Source organism: Stegostoma tigrinum, chromosome 2 (assembly GCF_030684315.1).
Source record: "Stegostoma tigrinum isolate sSteTig4 chromosome 2, sSteTig4.hap1, whole genome shotgun sequence".
In the NCBI taxonomy this organism is placed as follows: domain Eukaryota; kingdom Metazoa; phylum Chordata; class Chondrichthyes; order Orectolobiformes; family Stegostomatidae; genus Stegostoma; species Stegostoma tigrinum.
Genome location: NC_081355.1, coordinates 136,934,118 through 136,960,487, shown reverse-complemented (window position 1 = coordinate 136,960,487; position 26,370 = coordinate 136,934,118). Strand labels below are relative to the sequence as shown.

The window sequence follows — 26,370 nt, the reverse complement described above, 5'->3', positions numbered from 1 at the left end:
ATAAGGAAACAACGGTTCCTGTGACCTCCTAGAATAAACCAGTGCAAGTAGATTCAAGATATCATATGCAAATGATTAAAGTGATTTTAGACTGACAATAACATGGAAGAACTTCCCCAAATGGGTGTTCTGCTTCCCCCATTGCAAAGAGCCAAACCTCTGAACTAAGATGAATCAAACAATCATTTTATTAAATGCGCATGAGCAGCAAATCTATTTAAAAGGGACTGTAGACTTTCACACATCACATAGCCGGCAGATTTCATACTTCTCCTTGCTTCTAAATGATGCCATTCAAACAAAAGATGGTTTTCAGGTTGTCAGGTTAGGAAAATGTACAATAATGATTTTCTTTGCCCCCAGCACTGAAAAACAACAAGTGGTGACTCAGTATCTAGCAACTTCGTCATGGCAGATCATTTTCAAATTACTGTGGTTCTACAAAAAGAGGTGGAGGAAAATACACAGGATAGGTACTGAACTAATGTCAAACAGAAAAATGCAGTGATTCAGGCATGGCTTTCAAATAAGGTTTCTCTCAACAACCTCAAAACTATCCTTATAATTTTCATTTTCACACACTCAGGTTCTGTTGACATTAGAGTTTGAAAATATCCTAAAATTATTTCTAGCTCCACACTGCAATCTTTTCAGAAAGTTAATTATTTTCACTTTTATTTATTGGGACATTATCACGTGAGCTGAATTTTCTATGTTTAGTCGACAGTTTTTCCAGGATGGTGCAGGGTCCTCTCCCACTGACCAGATTTCTGGTAGCCTGGACTAATCTTCAAATTATGTATATTGTTCTATTTCTGTATCATAGTGATGACAATGAAAAAAGAATGAGGCTACAAATAAAGGCATGGATTTTACAAGCAGCCCTTTTACATGTTTTAAAAAACAGATATAGCACATAAAATTCTGTATTTAATACAAAACTGATTGGATGGAGGCTATGGGGTTACCTTGTAGAAGTTTATAAGGTCATGAGAGACATGGATAGGGTGAATAGCCAAGGTCTTTTTCCCTGGGTTGTGGGGGGGGTCCAAAGCCAGAGAGGTAAGAGGGGAAAGACTTAAAGGGACTTTAGAGCAACTTTTTCAGACAGAGGGTGATGCATATATGGAATGAGCTACCAGAGAAAGTGGTGGAGGCTGGTACAATTAAAAGGCATCTGGATGAGTGCATGAACACAAAAGGGTTTAAGAGGGATTTGGGCTAAATGCTGGAAAATGGGACTACCTTAATTTAGGATTTCTGGTCAGCACAGACAAGTCAGACTGAAGATTCTGTTTCCGTGCTGTACAACTCCATGACTCAGTGGCAGTTCTTGCAGCCAAGTCAGATGATTTGTGGCTTCAATCTTCATTCCAAAGACTAGAGTCTCGGCTGACACATTAACGCAACAACTGAGGGAGTGCCTTCTTTCGGATGATACAGTCTTCAATTCTCTCTTTGGTGGATGTAAGTGATCCTGAGCAACATTTTTTTTAAAAAAAAGAGCAAGGCACTTCTTTCCATTGTCCTAGCCAACAATTTTCCTTCAACCAACTTTTTTGTTAAAATGGATTAATTGATTACCAGTTGTGGATCCTTTGTGTAAATCAGCTGTTGCATTTCCTGCTGTAAAATATGGGCTACATTTCAAAAAGCATTTTATTGGCTGTAAAAGGTTGTGAAAGGCAATAGATAAGAAGTTCTTTCCGTAATGAATATTGAAAAGTAGATTTTTTATATAAAAAAGGCTACTCAGAATTTCACTTCAGGGGGCTTTTCAAACAATAGGCTTGGTTTATTTATATCCATGGGTACATAGTTCTATTTGTATACTAATTGACTGCAGAATTGGATTTACCGACGGACTAGTTAAAACGGTGGATGTTTCAATTGGTGAACTTAATTTGTGTAATTTAAACAATCGCTCATTGGTAAACTACAAATTGAAGTTAAGCTGTTGATTTATGAAATGTCCAAAGAACAGGGGATGAAAGACTATTTGTTCACCTTCTACTCTGCAGTTTCTGTGAATGATCATTATGCATGCTATCTGATCAGCAAAAATAAGTCAGCAAATCTGACACATTAAAATGAAACTGCAAAGGAACCACAGAACAAGGACTTATCATTTGAGTACAATTTCCTATGCTTTTCATTGAAGTTCACTGACTGAATACATTTAACACAATGATAAGCAAGGTGCCTTTCCACTCAAAATCATACCACTCTTCAACAGATATAAAAGCAATGACAAATGTGTACAAGTAAAATATATTACAACATAGGTAGCTGCTGACTTGAATTCCTCCCAATGCAATTTTTTTTTAGAAAAAAAAGTAGGTACTGTACATTTATAACTAATCCCAAAGACAAGTAGGGCTTCCATTTGGTATTATTTTGCTAAGGTTTTCAAATAATGTAGGAAGCCTTATAGCAATAAATCTGTAAGGTTCCAGAAACCTTGTGTGTTTATACTATCCCACGTAAGCATGGGAAAAACCTTTCTTCTGTCCCAACTACAACGTGGACTACAATATTCCACAACTTTTCAATGATCACACATCCAATGAATCTAATTCAACAAGACACTAGTGTACAGATGTAGTGGGAACTGCCGATGCTGGAGAATCTGAGAAAACATGTGTGAAGCTGGATGAACACAGTGGGCCAAGCAGCATCAGAGAAGCAGGAAAGTTAACATTTTGGGGTCGAGAAATGTTCAGAAAAATTTTTTTCTGAAGAAAGGCCTCCACCCGAAATGTCAACTTTCTTGCTCGGCCCACTGTGTTCATCCAGCTTCACATCATGTTATCACTAATGTACAGATACCCTTTTTACTCCATCTGTTTCTCACTTGTCCCTATTTAATAGCCAATTTTTTTAAAAAAGGGTTTGTTGATCATGCAGAACCTATATGGTGGTCCCCTCAATTTATTAGCCTCTGCTCATAGGAGCCTAAAACCACTGCACCTAATATTGCTTGAGGCAACAAGAGTGCCATACATAATGCCAAATTGTCAATGTAAATATTGTGCACATTGGCAGAAATCTGCTGTATGATAGATTAAAGCATTATTGACTTCCAAATGTTATCTATTCAGGAAAACAACTTGTAGGCTTTGTAACATGGTTTTTGGGGTCAGTTGATTGTGATTAGACCATTTGTGGAAGAGACAGAACAAGAACACAGGGAAATTAGCAGGAGTGCTTTAATTGTTTGATTATATCTGATCAACCAAGACTGAAACACAAGAATGATGTTGCATACCCAAAGATGCGAAACTGAAAGCAGTATTTCAGTTCTATCAATCAAAGATAATGGGAACTGCAGATGCTGGAGAATCCGAGATAACAAAGTGTGGAGCTGGATGAACACAGCAGGCCAAGCAGCATCTGAGGAGCACAAAAGCTGACATTTCAGTTATCAACCAGGTTGAACCTGGTTTCATGTTGCTTTGCCCTCACCAGGCTTGCTTTTGAGAGTTCACTTCCTGCACTTCTGTATGCATGTTCAGACTGAAGTGTCCCCTACAAAGTTAGAATTTTACATGTTTTAGCAGAAAGAAAAAAGTTAGTTAAAGACTGGGCAGGTTTACAAAATATGCAAAAGTAAAAGCAAAATACCGCTGGAGATCTGAAATAAAAACAAGTGCTGGAGAAACTCAGCTGATCTACCAGCATCTGTGGAGACAGAGAAAGAGTTAACATTCCTAGTCCGATTACATTTTCAGTTTTGAAGAGTCATATCAGAAAATATGTTAACCCTGCAGGGAGAAACAGAGATACTGCCGGATCTGGGGTGGCACAGTGGCTCACTGATTAGCATTGCTGCCTCACAGCGCCAGAGATCTAGGTTCAATTCCACCCTCAGACAACTGTTTACATGGAATTTGCACATTTTTGCATGTTTGTATGGGTTTCCTCTGGTACTCCGGTTTCGTCGCACATCCAAAGACGTGGAGGTTAGTTGGATTGGCCGTGGAAAATGCAGGGTTACAGGGACAGGCCAGGTCTGGATCGGGCGTTCTTTGGGAGGGTCAGTGCGGACTCGATGGACCAAATGGCCTGCTTCCACACTGTAGGGATTCTATGACCTGCTGAGATTCTTTAGCACTGTTTTTATTACAAGATATGCAGATGGTCCAGTGGAAAATCTGAGCACTTTAAAAGCCTGAATTGATATTTCACTGGATTAACTCTTTATCTAGTGTCAAACCAAAGCAAGGCGTGCTTGCAAATCATTTTTTCCCTACACTCGAACCTGGTGTGGTCCTGGCTCGAAATTGCCTTGACCATAAGTTGTCCTGCGCACTTATGCTCGACTCGCAGCAATCATTCACACAAAAGCATTCATTTCGATAACATTTGTTGTTTAATATTGAATTGTATTTCAATTTGTTTCAGACAATTTTCAATCACGCCTATTTTAGTTTGCAGGTACAGTTTCGCTAATTAATCTTCCCTTAGATGTTTCTTTATTCTTTCTAGTGCAGCAAGTTCACAAACGATAACAGCTACAACGTTAAATCTTTGGCAAGTGCGTGGTTTGATTGTAAGTCACGGTGCAACATATCGCGTACATGTAATTTATGGCGGGACAATTCATTGGAGATATTTGAAAGAAAACAGCTACAAAAGGCAAAATCCGAAAAAGGCAGGGAAAAAAACAACTGGCTCAATTTTACTAGAAAGTCCAACGATCAATCTTCTGTGTAGAACTGCCCTGGCATCGACTCCCAAGCTGCTGTAACATTCTAAATATGCTCGGCAATGTGGGGAAAAGACGAAGTGTGGAGGTCACATATGGACAATTTCAAACTGGCAGTTAATGAGACTGCAGAATGAACGTCATTAATAACGGCTGCATATCGTGAGATCAGTACGTGTTTACAAGAGAGAGAAAAAAAAATACTGCATTTGGTATTCCTTCACTTCCTCGTTGCGTCCAGTCCCGACCGTTAAACATTTCAGTTGGAAGGCTTGGGACTCGTCCAACCAATACAGTGTCAACACTACACACTCCATAAAAGGGTTGAAACAAAAACTTACTGCTTCTCCAACAGCTATTGTCAACGATTATCGTTTAGTAACATGCCAAATAAACAGCAAGCGCACACACACACTTTAACACCAGCACGTGAACAAAGTCTGAAAGAGTGATTACAAAGTTGCACCTTGATTTGAACCGCTCCGTCGTTAAAAGTGTCGGATTTCAATGAAAAAAACAAACATCCGGTGCGTTTACAGTACTACCAAAGTGTCAACAGCTTGGAAGCTCATTCCTAGGTCACAAATCTCGTTACACATGGAGCTGTTCTCCCCACACAGAAAAAAAACTGAACCCAGTGAGATTCATGCAAAACGAATGCATTAACAGCAGCCAAGAGTTATTGAAATTTGACCATGTGGCCGGACCTAAAAAAGATGCACATCTGGATTCATGTAAAGGAAACGATAGAAAGGGGTTAAATTGATCGATCGCTCCGCAGTCGTTAGCTTGACCCTTTAGCAACTGGTCAAAACTCTTCTCCTGTCAGGCTGCTAGTTCTGTTCAATCCAGTTTTCGACTGATACATAAGGCTATTAAGTGAAGGACGTGGTAAAATATCTGCCCCTTTCTAAAAGATGATGAACAAGCATTCAAATAGATTGTACGTCTGGAACCAAGCACTTTCGCCGGGAGGGGGATGGGGGGAGGAGGGTGCGGGAGAACAGTCAAACTGTACATACTGATGAACTTGACACTCCTACACCCGTCATTTCTAAAACTAAAGGACACTGGGTCATAACATTTTTCCCCCCAAAAGGGCGCAAACGGTTTTTCTGTGTTCCAAAATTACGAGATAAAACAAGCGTCACGTTACGTCCAGACACAAGTATGAACAGGAAAGCAGACTACAAAAGGGAGAGGGCTTCGCTTCTCCTGCTTTTATTTGAAAATCAAAAACTTCCAGAGCACGCTGATGTTGTTCCAGACTGACACTGCAATTACCACCAAGTCCAGCACAATGCCACATCGACCTTAAACAGCAGTGACACTAATTAGTGTCTCCCCACTTTCAAGTCTTTCCTTCATGTCAGGATTAAGTAATAGAATATGCCATCTCCTGCCTTTACATTCAAATGATACTGTCTGCCATCAATATACTGGCGAGGCTTATTCCTAAACCGAACATCTGTTTGTTATATATTACTCAACATGTACACACACTTGATAAACACGCCTCTCCACTCAATTGATTTTTTTAATACTACAATTTCAAGTTTGGCAAATACAATGATACTCATAAATCGTTACAAATAATTCACACTAGGGGAGAGATATCATGCATCGACGCCACGATTACATTTTAAAAAAAACATCAATGCTGCCTTGTCCTATCCAACCAAATCGGAAGCAGAAATTCTAATGAAATAATAGCTTCAACAACAAATCAAAGAAGCCTTGCTGTGGAACCGTTAACCGAGGAACAGAGCAAAACCCAGCCCTGATATGATTTTTCCACCTCCTTCGACTTCACCGCTAAATGAAGTGTCAGCTGAAAGGCAACACTGTATCATTAATAAAATGCAAAGCAAACATTTTTTTTAATAAAAGTGAAGCTGTGAGTATTGACAGAAGAGATGAGGGAGAGAATTGCAGAGAAAGAAGGGAGATAGGAAAGAACCCCATTAAACGTAAGAGGAGGGGTGGAGAGAGAGAGAGAAGGGGAAAAAATCCGTTTTTACCTTCGGATAATTCCAAATCCAGCTCGGCCAGCTTCGCCCTCACCTCGAGAGGAAGAGGCAGACTATCAATGCTGCGGTCCGCCATTCTCTCTCTCTCTCTCCCTTTGTGTCCGAGTGACGAGGCCACACTTCAACACTTTGCAGAGAGATGTAGGAGATGCATGATATTGTACAGGAGGGGGGGGGGGGATCTCCACCGCTTCACACTACCGCCATGACTGCGTCTGCTCTGTCTGTGTTTAAGAGAGACAGAGAAGGAGGGGGGGTTGCTGGTTGCTGAGTAGAGCGCGCGGTCACAACACAGGCACGCGCTCCAGGAGAGCTCAGCACGGCGCTCGCCGGGAGCGAGCGTACCGGGGCCACCGCCAGAGGGAGCGTGCGAGCGTAAGGTAAGGAGCAGGAGGAAGAGAGCGGGGAAATAAATGCGAAGCGTAAAGAAACAATATGTCCGAGAAAGGAAAGGAAGATAGTGTATCTGTGTGCGAGAAGGATACAGTGTATCGGTGTGAGAATGATATAATTTATCAGGCTGACAGAATGATACAGTGCATCTTTGTGAGAGAATGATACAATGCATCTGTGAAGGAAAGATATAATTTATCTGAGAAAGGCTGAATCAATCTCTGTGAAAGAATGATAACCGGAAAAAATCCTTTGAAAGAAATAAAGTGTGCATACTTGTAAGGTAAAATGATCAGAATACCTGAGGAAGAAAAGATCCATTGTGCAAAAACAGACGAAGAAGCGAATAGTGAAGGTGAAATACGCATGAGATTATGTGACTGTGAGGAAACAGATACGGTGTGTATGCCGACAAAGGTATAGTATATCTGAGACAAAGAAAAGTATCCTGGCCCTGAAATTAGAAGCATAGGAAACAGTTGTCCTTTTATTTTAACAGAGATGTTACCCAATATTTTAAGTAAGTTAACTGAGCTTTCACGCCCAGAAAGAAAACTTCAACCTAATGGATTGTGTTCACGAATTAGATACGTGAAAGGAAGAAATTTGTAATATGTTTTGAGGAAAAGACAAACAAATGATAAATTATATTTCAGAGAAGAAAAATACATGTAATGCGAAGAGAAATACAACATTTCTGAATACAGAAAAACAATATCTCACTATAAAAACTACCCATATCCCGAACATCACTGTGGATGTACCTCCATGACTGCCGTGAATCAAAAAGGAAGCCTACCACCAGCTTCTCACAATTATTAAGGATGAACCAGGCCAGTGACACCCACATTCTTTGAAAGAATAAAGAAAACTGAAAAGGGATAATTCTTTTAGAAACATGCATCATGATTCTGAGAAGGCATATGGGAGAGAAACAATGCATCTTAGAAGGAAATGATGCATTGACCCTCGCTCAATTAAAGGAAACTATCCCTGCAAGATGCAATATTAGAGAAGTATGCAAGATGTCTGTGTAAGACAAAGAGGAACATTATGTCTTAGAAAGTGGGTGAAATGTGTGAAAATGAAAGGTACAAATTGTGCAAAACAAAATAAACCAACATAAAATGTAGGGAAAAATACACTGTGTGCAGAAAATAGCAATGTGAAAAATAAAAAATCAACATGTAGGAGAAGGCAACAAAATGAAATCTGCCTTAGAGAGATAGCCACAGGAGTGACAACAAAAGAATGGAGAAAACATAATCAATATGTGGGAAAATTAAAGTAAGATTTTTAAAAAATGCTTCTAGGTCAGTTTTCTAGTGTAAAATTTGAATTTCACCCACCAATTTTATGATGGGACATCCCATTTCAGAAGGGAACTCAAACTGTGAGAGCTACCATCTTGACTAATATTCTCCTTTGACATCACTGGCAGCCCTCAATACTGCATACTTTCATTAAAGTATTTAAGAACAAAGAACAGTACAGAACAGGAACAGGCCCTGTGGCCCACCATAGAATTTCTACAGTGTGGAAGCAAGCCATTTGGCCCATCAAATCTACACTGACCTCTGAAGAGCATTCACTCAGACCATCCCTGTGACCCAGCATTTCCCATAGCTAATTCACCTAAACCTGCACACTATGGACAATTTAGCATGGCCAATCCACCTAACCTCTATGCCCAATGGTATCAATGTGGACTTCACAAGCTTCAAAATCTCCCCCTCCGCCACTGCATCCCAAAACCAACCCAGTTCTTCCCCTCCCCCCACTGCATCCCAAAACCAGACCAGCCTGTCTCTGCTTCCCTAACCTGTTCTTCCTCTCACCCATCCCTTCCTCCCACCTCAAACCGCACCTCCATTTCCTACATATCACCTCATCCCACCTCCTTGACCTGTCCATGTCCCTCGACTGACCTATCCCCTCCCTACCTCCTCACCTATACTCTCCTCTCTACCTATCTTCTTTTCTCTCCATCTTCGGTCCGCCTCCCCCTCTCTCCCTATTTATTCCAGTTCCGTCTCCCCATCCCCCTTTCTGATGAAGGGTCTAGGCCCGAAACATCAGCTTTTGTGCTCCTGAGATGCTGCTTGGCCTGCTGTGTTCATCCAGCTCCACACTTTGTTATCTTGGATTCTCCAGCATCTGCAGTTCCCATTATCACTGTACTTCTTTGGACTGTGGGAGGAAATCAGAGCACCTGAAGAAACCCCACACAGACATAGGGAGAATTTGCAAACTCCACACAGTCACCCAAGTCTGGATTGAACCCAGGTCCTTGGCACTGTGAGGCAGCAGAGCTAACCATTGAGCCACTGTACCAACCCCACTTCCCAACCCAGGACTGTACCAACTCAAGATGGCTTTCTAAACTAAAAACCTTTTCCCTCAACATCGTCAGTATCCTTCTATTCCCTGCCTGTTCAAGTATCTGTTAAGATGCCTCTTAAATATTACTATTGTATCTGCTTCTAAAAATACGAGTCCTCCACTTGCATTATAAACCATTTGGGAAATAAGTGCTTGGGTGAATTTCATTTGCTAATTCTTAAATACTCACAGAAAAAAAAAGACACGATACAGAAACTGAAGGAGCTTTCCCTAAGCTGTGATATATAAATTATTCCCCAGCATCACTTTGGTGAATCTCTGGACAGAGATTTTTGGCTGATGGAGAATTTAAAGCCATTTTTGTCTGCTGTGGCTGAGTTTAGAAAGTCTTTCAGTCTAAATTGCTGTTGGGGTGCTGACCTTTGGCTTTAGCAATACAAATGTGAGTGTTGCTGAGATCACCACAGTGACAGCTACAGCAAAAGCAATTACATCAAACCTTAATGCACAGGCGTGTAGTAATACAAAAATGGGCAAATGGTGCCTTACAATCTGTAAGAGCTTTGCAACAGGATGTCTTATCTTAAAATTATAAGGAGCAATGAATGAGGAACTGAACTTCAGCCAACTGACAGTCATTGACTACCATAACCTGTTGCAATAGCGACTGGGGCCAAATGTAAAAGTTCACAAAACATTTCTTATGAATGTTAAGGTCCCTAACTTTGACTCAGACACATTTCTGACCAAAAACAGATGGCATAATATCAGCTAGTTTGCTACGCATATAGCTATCAAGCAGGTCTTCACAGATATGACTACACTGGAGAGCGTGCAGAAAGATTCACCTGAAATGGAAAGGCTCAGTTATAAGGACAGACTCAATAGACTGGGTTAGTTTTACCTGAAACAGAGGAGGTTATTTTTTAGTGGAAGGGTGGAATCTGATTCTGAGAAGCATAGACATGGTAGATCATGAGAATCTTCTCCCAATGGCATACGTGTCTGAGACAACAGGGTCTAAGTTTAAGGTGCATAGTAAGGGGTTTAAATGGTAGAAAAATGGAACTGAAGGCTACTTAGAAGCATCTGGACAAATGCTTAAAATGCAAAGTCCCTTGGACCAAATGCAGGTAAATGGGATTATTGTCGTTTGATGTTTGTTGATCAGCATAGACATGGTGAGCTGAAGGGCATGTTTCTATGCTGTATGACTCTATGATTGTTGGCAGTGGTTCAGTTGGAGTCCTGAAAAGATAGCCAAACTTTTGTTTTTGTAAAAGGTCACGGTGCGGTGGCTCAGTGGCTAGCACTGCAGCCTCACAGCGCCAGGGACCCAGGTTTGAATCCAGCCTCGGGCAACTATCCTTGTGGAGTTTGCACATTCTCCCCATGTCTGCGTGGGTTTTCTCCGGGTGCTCCGGTTTCCTCCCACAGTCTAAAGATGTGCAGGCGAGGTGGATTGGCCATGCTAAATTGCCCATAGTGTTCAGGGGTGTGTGGTTTATAGGGGGATGGGTCTGGGTGGGATGCTGCAAGGGGCAGTGTGGACTTGTTGGACCGAAGGGCCTGTTTCCACACTGTAGGGAATCTAATCTATTCACGAAAATGACCAGTCATGAAAAATACTTACTGCACTCTAAGTATTTACTCTGTTCCTGTTTTTAGAGATGTTACCAGATCTGTCAGTTTTCTCCAACACTTTATTTTTATTTCAGATCTCTGATATCCACAGTACTTTGCTTTTATTTCACTACAAGGACATTAGGACATTTTTTTTTGAAAGATAGCTCTTGGAAATCCCATGGCTTAAGCTAATTGTGTGAAAAACACATGCTTGGTTTTATAGCTGTCTGGCATTAAGAGTTGTTTGGATATATTTTGGAGTTCATATGGGGTGCGGTCTGCTGAGAAAGAAAAACTATCAAGTTTATCCTCCGCCTTTCTGAGCAAACTTTTTGTGGGAGGAGGTAGGTGGTCGGGTTCCAGTGTGATAGCAAAAGCAACTGAATTCTCTATGATTCCTGAACAATCTGCATTTGTAAAGGTCCCAATGACAACTGCCAGTCTTTAGCGACATACATCTTCTCTGCCAAGATGCAAACTGGTAGCCATTTTGAATATTCCTTTGTTTCTTTTCAAAACTAACAATTTAAAATATATAAGTTCATTAATAATTAATATGTGGGTGATTTATTTAAGAGTGTAAATATTTATGCTTTTATACTTCCATACTGTGTGTGTTGATCTGCCTTGCAACTTCACAGACAATATTTGGCGTCAAAACAAATCATTAATTTTGTTGTTTATTGACGAAACCTAGCTGATTATATTCTTCTGAATCTAACATAGAATAAGCGTACAATGGCCAATTACTTTAACTATTTCTCATCTCCACCGAAGTGGATTCTATACCTTAATGTCCAGAACTATGGTCATGAATAGTTTGAGCAATTTTGGTTCCATTATTTGAGAAAAGTGTAGCAATTGGAACCAGGTGGACCTTGTTGACTATGAGGTTCTTGATTGGGGTTATTGACCTGGACCAATCAGGAAAGCACTAGCTGACCAATATTAAGACCATAAGACAAAGGAGTGGAAGTAAGGCCATTCGGCCCATCGAGTCCATTTGCCACTTAATCATGGCTGATGGGCATTTCAACTCCACTTCCCTGCACTCTTCCCCATAGCCCTTAATTCCTTGTGAGATCAAGAATTTATCAATCTCTGCCTTGAAGACATTTAATGTCCCGGCCTCCACTGCGCTCTGTGGCAATGAATTCCACAGGCCCACCACTCTCTAGCTGAAGAAATGTCTTCTCATTTCCATTTTAAATTTACCCTCTCTAATTCTAAGGCTGTGCACAGGGGTCCTAGTCCCCCCGCCTAACGGAAATAACTTCCCAGCGTCCACCCTTTCTAAGCCATTCATTATCTTGTAAGTTTCTATTAGATCTCCCCTCATCCTTCTAAATTCTAATGAATACAATTCCAAGATCCTCAGCCATTCATCGTACATTAAACCTACCATTCCATGGATCATCCGTGTGAATCTCCACTGGAAACGCTCCAGTGCCAGGATGTCCTTCCTGAGGTTTGGGCCCAAAATTGGACACGGTATTCTAAAAGGGGCCTAACTAGAGCTTTATAAAGTCTCAGAAGCACATCACTGCTTTTATGTTCCAACCCTCTTGAGATAAATGACAACATTAGATGCGCTTTCTTAATCACAGACTCTACCTGCAAGTTAACCTTTAGAGAATCCTGGACCTACACTCCCAGATCCCTTTGTACTTATGCTTTATGAATTTTCTCACCATTTAGAAAATAGTCCATGCCTGTATTCTTTTTTCCAAAGTGCAAGACCTCGCATTTGCTCATGTTGAATTTCATCATCCATTTCCTAGAACACTCTCCTAAACTGTCCAAATCTTTATGCAGCGTCCCTGCCTCCTCAGTACTACCTACCTGCCCACGTATCTTCGTATCATCGGCAAACTTCGCCAGAATGCCCCCAGCCCCTTCATCCAGATCATTAGGAGATAAAGTGAACAGCTGCGGCCCCAACATTGAACCCTGTGGGACACTGCTTGTCACCAGTTGCCATTCCGAAAAAGAGCCTTTTATCCCAACTCTCCACCTTCTGTCAGGCAGCAATCCTCAATCCAAGCCAGTAGCTCACCTCGAACACCATGGGCCCTCACCTTACTCAGCAGCCTCCCGTGAGGCACCTTTTCAAAGGCCTTTTGGAAGTCTAGATAGATAACATCCACTGGGTTTCCCTGGTCTACCCTACTTGTTACCTCTTCAAAGAATTCTAACAGGTTTGTCAGGCACGATCTCCCCTTACTAAACCGATGCTGAGTTGTTGTAAACCGACCCTACACTTCCAAGAATTTAGAAATCTCATCCTTAACAATGGATTCTAGAATTTTACCAACAACTGAGGTTAGGCTAATCGGCCTATAATTTTCCATCTTTTGTCTTGATCCTTTCTTAAACAAGATGGTTACAACAGTGATTTTATTATCATCTGGGACTTTCCCAGATTCTAATGACTTTTGAAAGATCACAACCAAAGCCTCCGCTATTTCCTCAGCCACCTCCCTCAGAACTCTAGGATTTAGCCCATCGGGGCCAGGAGATTTATCAGTTGTTAGACCTTTTAGCTTTTCTAGCACTTTCTCTTTTGTAATGCCTACCATACTGAACTCTGCCCCATGACTCTCCTTAATTGTTGGGATACTACTCAAGTCTTCTACTGTGAAGACCTACCAGAGGAAAGCCATAGTAGTCAGTTCTCTGGCACTGAGCCTGACACTGTGGCAAAGAAGGGAAGGGGGCAGAATAGAAAAGTACTCGTGGTAGGGGACTCGATAGTTAGGGGAATCGACAGGAGATTTTGTGGGCAAGATCGGGATTCCCGGAAGGTATGTTGCCTCCCTGGTGCCAGGGTCCGGGACGTCTCCGATCGGGTGTATAAAGTTCTGAAAGGGGAGGGTGAACAGCCAGAAATCGTGTTACATATTGGCACAAATGATATAGCCAGAAATAGGTTTGAGGATATAAAAAGTGATTTCAGGGAGTTAGGATGGAAGCTGCAGAGCAGGACGAACAGAGTAGTGTTCTCTGGTTTACTACCGGTGCCACGAGATAGCGAGGTGAGGAACAGGGAGCGGGCGCAGCTGAACACGTGGCTACGCAGCTGGTGTAGGAGGGAGGGTTTCAGATATGTTGATAATTGGGATGCCTTCTGGGGAAGGTGGGACCTGTACAAGAAGGACGGGTTGCATCTGAACTGGAAGGGGACCAATGTCCTGGGTGGAAGGTTTGCTCGAGTAGTTCGAGAGGGTTTAAACTAGTATGGCAGGGGGGTGGGAACCTGAGCTGTATACCAGAGGTGAGCGTTGATGCAGGTGAGGCAGTAGCAAGAGGTAGACCAGCTAGTGGGAAGGATTTTCCTGGGAAGGAACCAAGGGATCGGTTAAAGTGTGTTTGCTTTAATGCAAGGAGTATCAGGAATAAAAGTGATGAACTTAGAGCATGGATCAGTACCTGGTGCTATGATGTTGTGGCCATAACAGAGACATGGGTTTCTCATGGGCTGGAATGGTTGCTGGATATTCCAGGGTTTAGAACATTTAAAAAGAATAGGGAGGGGGGAAAAAGAGGAGGGGGTGTAGCACTACTAATCAGAGAGGGTATCACAGCTACAGAAGCTTCCATTGTCGAGGAAGATCTGCCTACTGAGTCAGTATGGGTGGAAATTAGGAACAGCAAGGGAGTAGTCACCTCGTTAGGGGTTTACTACAGGCGCCCCAATAGCAGCAGGGAGATTGTAGAAAGCATAGGTCGACAGATTTTGGAAAAGTGTGGACGCAGTAGGGTTGTTGTAATGGGTGACTTTAACTTTCCTAATATTGATTGGAACCTCCTTCGAGCAGAAGATTTGAATGGAGCTGTTTTTGTAAGGTGTGTTCAGGAGGGTTTCCTAACGCAGTACGTTGACAGGCCGACGAGGGGAGAGGCCATTCTAGACTTGGTGCTCGGAAACGAGCCGGGGCAGGTATCAGATCTTGTGGTGGGAGAGCATTTTGGTGATAGTGACCATAACACTCTCTCATTCTACATAGCTATGGAGAAGGAGAGGATTAGGCAGAATGGGAGGATATTTAATTGGGGAAGAGGAAACTATGATGCGATTAGACACGAGTTAGGAAGCATGGACTGGGAGCAGTTGTTCCATGGTAAGGGAACTATAGACATGTGGAGATGGTTTAAGGAACAGTTGTTGGGAGTGATGAGTAAATATGTCCCTCTGAGACAGGCAAGACGGGGTAAGATAAAGGAACCTTGGATGACGAGAGCGGTGGAGCTTCTAGTGAAAAGGAAGAAGGTAGCTTACATAAGGTGGAGGAAGCTAGGGTCAAGTTCAGCTAGAGAGGATTACATGCAGGCAAGGAAGGAGCTCAAAAATGGTCTGAGGAGAGCCAGGAGGGGGCACGAGAAAGGCTTGGCAGAAGGAATCCGGGAAAACACAAAGGCATTTTACACTTACGTGAGGAATAAGAGAATGGTCAAAGAAAGAGTAGGGCCGATCAGGGATAGCATAGGGAACTTGAGTGTGGAGCCTGAGGAGGTAGGGGAAGCCCTAAATGAGTTTTTTGCTTCTGTCTTTACGAAAGAAACGACCTGTGTAGTGAATGAAACCTTTGAAGAGCAGGTGTGCATGCTGGAATGGATAGAGATAGAGGAAGCTGATGTACTGAAAATTTTGTCAAACATTAAGATTGACAAGTCGCCAGGCCCGGATCAGATTTGTCCTCGGCTGCTTTGGGAAGCGAGAAATGCAATTGCTTCGCCACTTGCGAAGATCTTTGCATCCTCGCTCTCCACTGGAGTCGTACCTGAGGACTGGAGAGAGGCAAATGTAATTCCTCTCTTCAAGAAAGGAAATAGGGAAATCCCCGGCAATTATAGACCGGTAAGTCTCACGTCTGTCGTCTGCAGGGTGTTAGAAAGGATTCTGAGGGATAAGATTTATGATCATCTGGAAGAGCATGGCTTGATCAAATACAGTCAACACGGCTTTGTGAGGGGTAGGTCATGCCTTACAAACCTTATCGAGTTTTTTGAGGATGTGACTAGTAAGGTTGATGAGGGTCAAGCTGTGGATGTGGTGTATATGGACTTCAGTAAGGCATTTGATAAGGTTCCCCATGGAAGGCTCATTCAGAAGGTCAGGAGGAATGGGATACAGGGGAACTTAGCTGTCTGGATACAGAATTGGCTGGCCAACAGAAGACAGCGAGTGGTAGTAGAAGGAAAATATTCTGCCTGGAAGTCAGTGGTGAGTGGGGTTCCACAGGGCTCTGTCCTTGGGCCTCTACTGTTTGTAATTTTTATTAATGACTTGGACGAGGGAATTGAAGGATGGGTCAGCAGGTTTGCAGACGACACAAAGGTCGGAGGTGTCGTTGACAGTGTAGAGGGCTGTTGTAGGCTGCAGCGGGACATTGACAGGATGCAGAGATGGGCTGAGAGGTGGCAGATGGAGTTCAACCTGGATAAATGCGAGGTGATGCATTTTGGAAGGTCGAATTTGAAAGCTGAGTACAGGATTAAGGATAGGATTCTTGGCAGCGTGGAGGAACAGAGGGATCTTGGTGTGCAGATACATAGATCCCTTAAAATGGCCACCCAAGTGGGCAGGGTTGTTAAGAAAGCATATGGTGTTTTGGCTTTCATTAACAGGGGGATTGAGTTTAAGAGTCGTGAGATCTTGTTGCAGCTCTATAAAACTTTGGTTAGACCGCACTTGGAATACTGCGTCCAGTTCTGGGCGCCCTATTATAGGAAAGATGTGGATGCTTTGGAGAGGGTTCAGAGGAGGTTTACCAGGATGCTGCCTGGACTGGAGGGCTTATCTTATGAAGAGAGGTTGACTGAGCTCGGTCTCTTTTCATTGGAGAAAAGGAGGAGGAGAGGGGACCTAATTGAGGTATACAAGATAATGAGAGGCATAGATAGAGTCGATAGCCAGAGACTATTTCCCAGGGCAGAAATGGCTAGCACGAGGGGTCATAGTTTTAAGCTGGTTGGTGGAAAGTATAGAGGGGATGTCAGAGGCAGGTTCTTTACGCAGAGAGTTGTGAGAGCATGGAATGCGTTGCCAGCAGCAGTTGTGGAAGCAAGGTCATTGGGGTCATTTAAGAGACTGCTGGACATGCATATGGTCACAGAAATTTGAGGGTGCATCCATGAGGATCAATGGTCGGCACAACATTGTGGGCTGAAGGGCCTGTTCTGTGCTGTACTGTTCTATGTTCTATGTTCTATGTTCTAAGACTGACGCAAAGTACTTATTAGGTTCTTCAGCTATTTCCTTATCTCCTATCACTAACCTTCCAGCATCAATTTGGAGCAGCCCAATGTCTACTTTTGCCTCTCGTTTGTTTCTTATGTATTGAAAGAAACTTTTACTATCATATCTAATATTACTGGCTAACCTACCTTCATAGTTGATCCTCTCCTTCCTTATTTCTCTCTTTGTTATCCTCTGTTTTTATAGCCTTCCCAATCTTCTGATTTCCCAGTGCTCTTGGCCACTTTTTAGGCTGTCTCTTTTTCTTATTATAATAATAATAATAATAATAATAACAGGAGATTTAGAATCTCCTCAGTTCAGGGGACTGACTTCCAACTAGCTGGATACAGCCAGCGTACTGTGCACAAGTAAATAAAGGGTGACTTGGTAACGGGATACTGGCCTCAGTGACATATTTTTTCCAGGCAAATGACAAGCAATGAGTAATCCTTCTGACTTCTTGTGGGTCAGTAGCATTTTTGGTCATAAGGGGCCTTAACTTTCCCGGATGCGCCAGACACTGAAATTTTCTAAGAGTTGACGGAATTGGTTAAGGAGTGTTGTGACCCCAAACCACCTCTAGTTCTGAGGTGCTATCAGTTTTATTCAGCTGTTAGAGAACTGGGGGAATCTGTTTTGAGATTTTTGATGAGGTTGAGACAACTTGCAGAGTCTTGTGATTTTGGGTTGAATGAGATGCTGAGAGACAGTTTGGCATGTGGGATTAATGACATAACCATGCAGAAGCACCGACTAACTGAAGCCCAAATGGACTTCAATCTGCTTTTTCATTAGAAAATGCAACAAGTAAAGCATGGGAGCTACAGGGCATCCCATTTGAAGTGGACTCCCTCACCTGTCTGACTGAGCTTGGGGAACGCCACTTGAGTGCTGGCAATCACAGAGCCTCACACAGGCATTTCCTTAGCAAAGGGACCAGCCCACAACAAAGCTGAGCCTGGGCCAAGTGTATAAATTTTTTCTTCAGGATCTGGGCCAGCCACCCATTGTAGTTGCTGCAGGTATGCCAACTCGAAACAACAAAGGTGTCTTATAAGGCCTGGCTTGAGTAGGAAAACTCTTAGGCTAGTACGTATGAAAGTGCATGCCCTGGAAAGTCCCCCCACCTGCAAGTTAGGTCAGAAATCACGCAACACCAGGTTGTAGCCCAATAGGTGTATTGGAAAACACAGCTTTTCAAATAAACCTTTTGGGCTAAAACCTCATGTGTGTGAATTCTGACCAGGTCCATCCCAGTACAACACCAGCACTTCCACATCATACCTGTGGTTTGGAACAATTTAATTGCTTAGCAACATCCAAAGTGGAACTGATTAAAATTAATGTTTGGTTAGATGATAACCCAGTTTCCATGGTGGTCAATACCAGCATAGCTTCTGGTTGCAAAATCTGCCTTCAACAAGATTCGCTCAGAACTCCGACCTTCAAGCTTGCACAAGAACTTGGCTAGACTGAGAACATGCACTGTGGAACTGTTGCAGATTAAGGGTACGGCTTCAATTCCAGTCTCCTATGGCTGATGGTAGTAAAAGGTTCAGGTCCAAGCCTATTGGGGCAGAATTGATTGAGAAAGATTCACCTAGATTGGCTCAACATTTTTCAATCAGAAAATGGCTGCCTCAGTGAAATACCCAGGCATTTTTCAGGAAGGGCTTGGGACTATTAAAGGGGCCAAAGCCACTTTACATATTGACCAGGAAGCATTTCTGACATTTTGCAAGGACTACTCAATTCCATTTGCTTTGTGGGCAATTGCAGAGGTGGAAATTAGGGGACGGGAGAGCAAAGGAATCATCAAACAGTATGCAGAGTGGGAAGCACCTGTCCTACCGATTGTGAAGCCTGATGGCTCAGTTAGGTTTTGTGGGGTTTTTAAACAAATGGTAAACTGCTTCTTGCAGCTGGATAAATAGCCAATCCCTCTCATAGAGGGCTCGTACACAAAGTTGGTGGGGAGCTATCCTTTATGAAGCTGGACATGAACCGCACCTACCTACAACTTTTTTCCTTTGTTCATTAACAGGATGAGGGTATCACTGGCTAGGCAACATTTATTGCCAACAATCGACAATAGATTCTTAGATTCTTGATTCCATATAGTTTATTGAATTCAAATTCCACCATCTGCTGTGGCAGAATTCAAACCCAGGTCCCCAGGACATTATTTGGGTCTCTGCATTAACGGTCTAGTGGTAATACCACGAGGCCATTGCGTCCTCGCAGGATTGGATAAGGAGTGACATTTTGACTGGATGATGAGTCTCAGAACTATGCTGCAATTATTACCCCTAAGGGTTTATACCAATATACCAGACTGCCATTTGGGGGCTCATCAGCTTGTGCACTTTTCCAGCAGACGATGGAGAAACATTTCACAACAGCTAACCCAGGTTGCCATTTATCTGGATGAGTACTAATAACTGAAAGACCATTAAAGAGCATTTGGAGAACGTGGACATAGTGCTTAAATATTTGTTCCAGGCAGGCATACACCGCAGAAGGGAAAAATGTGTGTTCCAAGCACCCCATATGACCTATTTGGGTTATAGAGTCAGCAAATATTAAAGTGAGGATGATCAAAGGAGCCTCGACCCTCACATCTGTAGTGAAGCTTAGGTCCTTCCTCAGGTTAGTGAAGTTTTATGGAAAATTCGTGTGTAATCTGGCCTCCACCTTGACGCCCTGACACCTGCTATTGAGAAAGAATCAGTGTCAGAAATTATTGTGCAGCCAAGAAAGCGCCTTTAGGAAAGTGAAAAAGCAGCTATCGTCATTTGACGTGTTGGCCTACAGCTACCTGAGGCGAGAGGCAGTGCTGTCGTGCAAAGTCTTCCCATAGATTATCAAGAATGGTTTCAGCCCACCAGTGGCCCAACTCCCAATAGCATATGCTTCCCAGACTTTGGCTGATGCGGAACGTAAATATGCCCAGATAGGAAAGGAAGGTTTGTTGGTCCTCTTCAGTGTGAAGAAGTTCCACCAGCACATTTACAGATAGGAATTTGACATAGTAACAGATCACAAGCCCCTGCTTGGGCTACAGAAGGAAGACAAAGCAGTGACATCAATAGCTTCTGGCAGAATTCAACAGTGAACCCTTATTCTCAGCGTGTACAAGTACAAGTTACAGCACCGTCAAGGAAGCCAAATGGCAAATGCGGATGCCTTGAGCCACCTCCCACTGGCAGATACTCCACAGGTAGTACATTCCCTGGAAGGGTCTGTTTTGGTTTTAAACTTCCTGGACACCCTTCTAATCACTGCTGACTGTGTGTGACTGTAGACACAAAAAGATCCTGTCCTAGCGAAAATAAATCAGCTGGTGGTAGTGAGGGAAACAGAAGGGCCATCACAATCACGACTGAAACATCTCCAGACCCAGCAAGAGCAGGTCACCATAGAGGATGGCATATTATTATGGGAAGTGAGGGGGGAGTGTCCTGAGTCAAGGTCAGTGCCAGACACTGGCTGAATGCCACCAGGGTCATCCAGGGGTTTCTATGATGAAAATGCTAGCAAGAAGCTATGTCTGGTGGCCAGGGCTGGATGCCGACATAGCCGCATTCGTGGGCAGTGCCCAGAAGTGCCAACAAGGACAAGAGTTACCACCAGCAGTGTCCCCACATTCGTGAGAATGGCTAGGTAAACACCCGACTCAGTTGCATTTCAATAGGGTGGTCCTTTCACAGGTTCAATGTTCCTGGTCATTGTAGATGCCCATTCAAAGTTGTTCATAAAGTTTGTTCAGCAACAGCAGATTGAGAAGCTGCGAGCATCATTCATGATACACAGCCTCCTGGAAGTATTGGTCACAGACAATAGGGTTTAATTTACCACCAGGGAATTTGAATATTTCCTAAAGTCAAATGGCATTCAGCTCATAAGGATAGCTCCATACCATCCATTATCTAGTAGTCTAGCAGAAAGCCAATGATCCAAACGCTGAAAGCGGGCTTAAAGTAGAAGCCGAGAGCATCACTTGACACTAAACTGTCCTGTTTCCTGTTTGATTATGGGACCATCCTCCATGCAAAAACAGGGATAGCTCCAGCAGAGTTGCTGATAGGGAGAAGACTCCACACTAGGCTAAACCTGATATTTCCAGACCTGGAGAGTGAGGGTTAAATGGCAGCAGGAACACCACTACTGGTCACAGGCCTCCTCTAAGCAAGAGACATAATTTGATTCAGGGGATGAAGTTTGGCGCCGGAACCATGGAAATGGCCTTGCATGGGTACATGGCGAGGGTGACGCGAGATTGGGCTCCGTGACTTACAAAGTGTGGATATGTGATACCATCCTGAACAAACATGTGGTCACCTGAAAGGTGTTACCTTGTAAATAGGGCAAAAGATACCTGGCCCATCAGAACAGCCAGAAGGTCTGTAAGAACCTATAAGTACACCCCCGCCCTGCCATCTAGTGTTGAGGAAACCTCAGAGTCCGAGATGGATGCAGCCTCAATATAGTTACCACTGGAAGAAGGGGAGGAAACTCTCCCAGGACACTCCAGACACAAGAGGTGGTATACAACCATGTCAGAGGAACCAGACCTGGGGCGAAAACATCACAGGAAAAGCTGCAGGAGAAAGAGCAGACTAACATCCCCAGATATGACTGGGATGGGAGGGGTGGTGCTGTGTAGTGATTGGACCAGGTGGATCTTGTTGACTAAGGTCCTTGATTGGGGTTGTTAACCTAAGCCAATCAGGAAAGCCCTGTCTGATCAATATTTAGATATAGATTAATAATCCCCTCAATTCAGAGGGCTGACTCTGAGCTGGCTGGCCTTATTATGCATAAGTAAATAAAGGATGACTTGGTGATGGGATACCAGCCTCTATGCAGTTGTTTCAGAAAGATATCATTTCATTAGAGGTAGTTCAGAGAAGGTTCACCAGACTGATGCCTGACATAGAGGGATTGTCTTATGAACAAAAGTTAAACAGGTTGGAACTCTACTCATTGCAGTTTGGAAGAATGAGAAGTGATTTCATTGAAACATGTAGGGTTGTTAAGGCGCTTGACAGGGTACATGCTGAAAGAATGTTTACCCTCATGGGAAAGACTAGGATCACAGGGCATAGCCTCAGAATAAAGGAACACCAGTTTAAGACTGAAATGAGGAGGAATTTCTTCTCTCAGGGGATTGTGAATCTTTAGAATTCTTTGCCACTGAGGGCTGTGGACAGACTCCTTGTGTATATTTAAGACTAAGATAGTGTTTTGATCAGTAGAGGAGTTGGACGTTACAGGGTAAGTATAAGAGAGTGGACGTGAGGAATGTCAGATTAGCCATGAGGCTATTGAATGGCAGAGCAGGCTCAAGGTGCCAAACAGCCTACTCCTGTTCCTGTTTCTCATGGTCTTATCTCTCTTAGCTGCACAAAGTTATTCTGAATTAACAGAATTATCCCTCCACCTGCCTGTACAGGAGCAGGGAGGTCTTGCTGCAATTATATATGTTGTTCGTGAGACAGCCCTGGAATACTGTGTACAGCTTTGCTCTCCTTATTTGAGGAAAAATGTTCTTGGTATAGGTGGAATGCAGCATAGGTTTGCCAAATTGATTCCTGGGATGGCTGGACTGATGTACAAGGAGAGGTTGAATCTATTAGTGTTATCTTCGCTGAAGTTCAGAAGAATGAGGGAGGAGATCTGATAGAAATCTACAGAATTCTCACATGATGAGACAGGCTAGATGTAAATATGATGTTCCCAATGGCAGGTGAGTCCTGAACTAGGGTCACAGTCTGGGGTAACCTCATCTCAATCCTAAATAGGAGAAATTACTACACCTTGATAGTGTTTACCATTTGCCAATTTGCTTTTAGTGATTGTAATAATCTTGAAATTAATACGTTTAAGGTTCAGCTTTTTAATTTAGCCTCAAGCTGCTCATTCTCCCTCATGACTACCTGTTTCTTAATTCTAACTGTTGTTGATACTAATATGGATCACAAGCATATGCCACTCACCCTGCCACTCAAGTTCCTTGCCAGCCCAGAGCAGATATCCGAAACCCAGGCCCTGGGCAGGCATTCAAACTCCTCCTCTCAACAGCAAAAAACTGCATTCATTTGCCTCACTATGATGTCCCTTATGATCAAAATGGCTTTCCACATTAGTTGCCATGGTCCCTTTTCTCATTCATCCTGCAGTCACTGCTTTCACCCATAAAGACTGTAAGAGCCCCAAACATTTTTGTGCAATTGTAAAGGCTTCTGCATGTAAGGTTCCCATGTCTATTGCATTCACAGACACACTTTCCTGTCCCTGACCAAATCCAAAGACCTGTCTTAAGAGATGTGAATGTCTCTCAGAGAAAAAAGTATCCAGGTGGCTCAGCTCCCACCCTCCCTGATTTGTGAATGTGCGCATCTTGACCTCCTCCAATATACTTGAGCTGAAACTCCTCAAGTTGCAGAATATTATTACACATACGTTCTACCTGGATCAAACTGGCATCCAGGAGCTCACAAATTCAGCAGTCACAACACATCACTTGTTGTGCTTTCTTTGTTATGTCTTAATTAAGTTCTTCATTTATTATTAAATCAATGCATCTTCTCACTACCAATTAATGTGCTAATTTAAGTCTTAACAGTCTGATAATTCTCATAATTTACGAATAAAATAAAGAATGAAATCATTACTTTCTTCCATCCAACCTCCTTTAATTAATTATAAGGGCAGGATTTTGAGGTTGTTTTAAAAGTTTATACATTTTTCTAAATCACAGCAGTTTATACACACTCCCTAACTCGTTATCCACCAGCCAGTCAGCTTACAGTTGCCAAGTAATGTCAGAGATAATGGGAACTGCAGGTGCTGGAAAATCTAAGAGAACAAAGTGTGGAGCTGGATGAACACAGCAGGCCAAGCAGTATCTCAGGAGCACAAAAGCTGATCAGAGGCTCTCTGATGAAGGGTCTAGGTCCGAAACGTCAGCTTTTGTGCTCCTGAGATGCTGCTTGCCTGCTTGTGTTCATCCAGCTCCACACTTTGTTATCTTAAGTAATGTCAGAGTTCTGTTTTGTCAAACTCAGGACTTTCATGGACATTCTCTCCTTTCCTCTGAAAGGTAAGTACAGTAGGCCTCACTCCTTGCACTGCATTTGTTTACATGCCTGTGTATTTTCCTACTGGATGGCAAGAGTCCAAATAAAATTAACCTGACTGAGGGCATCTATCAAATCTACAACTCTCCAGATCATTTGTATGAAATGCAAATTCCAATTAGCATTCACTGGTTTATATACTATTCCTGAGAACCAGTCACAAATCTACACGTTTATATCAGTTGCCTTACTATATCTATGAACCACATTCGTAGCATTTAAAGAATATTGATTGATTTGTTCTTTATTTTCATTAGAAAGATGGAGGTTGAGGGGGGACCTGATTGAGGTCTACAAAATCTTGAGGGGTATAGACAGGGTGGATAGCAAGAAGCTTTTTTCCCCAGAGTGGGGTACTCAATTACTAGGGGTCATGAGTTCAAAGTGAGTGGAGGAAAGTTTAAGGGAGATATGCGTGGAAAGTTCTTTACACAGAGGGTGGTGGGTGCCTGGAACGTGTTGCCAGCTGAGGTGGTAGACGCAGACATGTTAGTGTCTTTTAAGATATATTTGGACAGGTACGTGGATGGGCAGGGAGCAAATGGACGCAGACCCTTAGAAAATAGATGACGGGTTAGACAGAGGATCTCGATCGGTGCAGGCTTGGAGGGCCGAAGGGCCTGTTCCTGTGCTGTAATTTTCTTTATTCTTTGTTCTTTGATTTGCATGGATGAGATGACTTGATCTTATTTTTTTTCACTTTACCATGCCTCTAATTTGAGGTCTCTGGACTTTCTTCATCAAAGTTTCAATAATACATTGGGGCACATATGAGTTCATTCACTGCCTAGGATGTACTGAGCAAGCAAGGACTTATATTTCCAGGAAGGCCACCTTTGGTACTATAATAGAGCAGGTAAATGCATAGGCTTTATAGAGTTTTGTTTTAAAATACATTTCTTTTGTCCATGTCCCCTAACAGCCTGCATATATTGTTGTTAACTTTTATAACTGGTATGGCAGAAGAGATTTATCTTAATTTCCTCTACTTCACAGGAGAACCAATTTCTCCCCTAGACTTGGCTATTCATAAAAATGTAAAGGTATGAACAATAAACAGGAGCTGGTGCATGGGCAAGGAGCCAGAGTGGACTCACTGAGTGATTATTCTAATTGTATTAGAACAGCTATAATACACATTTTTAATTAGTGTTTGCTTTCTTGTGATAGAATGTTTCTTCCAATGTTGTTATCATTTACTTATAGGCTTATTTTAATCAATAAGCAATGTAATGGAATTGAATTTGTCTATGGGATTTTCTGTATGCACAATAAAGTAAAAAGTAGAAGATAGCATACTTTGGGTTTTTAATGTTACTAGATTCTTAAAAGCTACCACAGGCATTTATTTATTCATGCATGGGATATGTGCTTCATCGACTAGCCTAACATTTATTGCCCATCCCTAAAATGCTGTCTGCAAGATCAGCTGACAACATGCAAATGACATACCATGATATTCATCCAGAAAGGGTAGCAACTAGGGAGTCAGGAATGACTAAGGCTTGGAACATTTTGCAACCAATTCAAATTTCGACTGCCTTCCTGATTCTGTGCTGTCTTAATATAGAATTTTCACACGTTGGGTTACAACCCCAAGCAGACAGGACTGTTGAATTACTTGACTGGAGGCCTGAACAATCCCCATCCACCGCTATTCTCCTTCACTTGGCTGAGCTTGTTCTCTCACTGAACAATTTCTCCTTCAATTCATCTCACTTCTGCCAAGTCCAAGGAGTGTCAATGGGTGCCAGTTGTGCCAGCCTCTTTATGGAGTATGTGGAATGATCCTTGTTTCAGTCTCGCACTGGCCCCCTCGCACAATTCTTTTTCTCAGGACATCGATGACTGTTTCGGTGCCACTTCATTCTCCTGCCAGGACATTGA

At 42.7% G+C, this 26,370-nt stretch overlaps 1 protein-coding gene across 5 annotated transcripts in view; it reads right to left on the bottom strand.

Annotated features, from left to right (window-relative positions):
- The window catches only part of LOC125464130 (disco-interacting protein 2 homolog C), a 580,161-nt gene extending 573,155 nt beyond the window's left edge, over positions 1-7,006 (bottom strand). For all 5 annotated transcript variants that reach the window (XM_048556252.2, XM_048556269.2, XM_059639541.1 and 2 more), the window contains exon 1: positions 6,730-7,006. In XM_048556252.2, the coding sequence (XP_048412209.1) occupies positions 6,730-6,814 (85 nt within the window). In that variant the 5' untranslated portion in view covers positions 6,815-7,006. The remainder of the gene's footprint in view (positions 1-6,729) is intronic.
- Between the last annotated feature and the right edge of the window lie 19,364 nt (positions 7,007-26,370).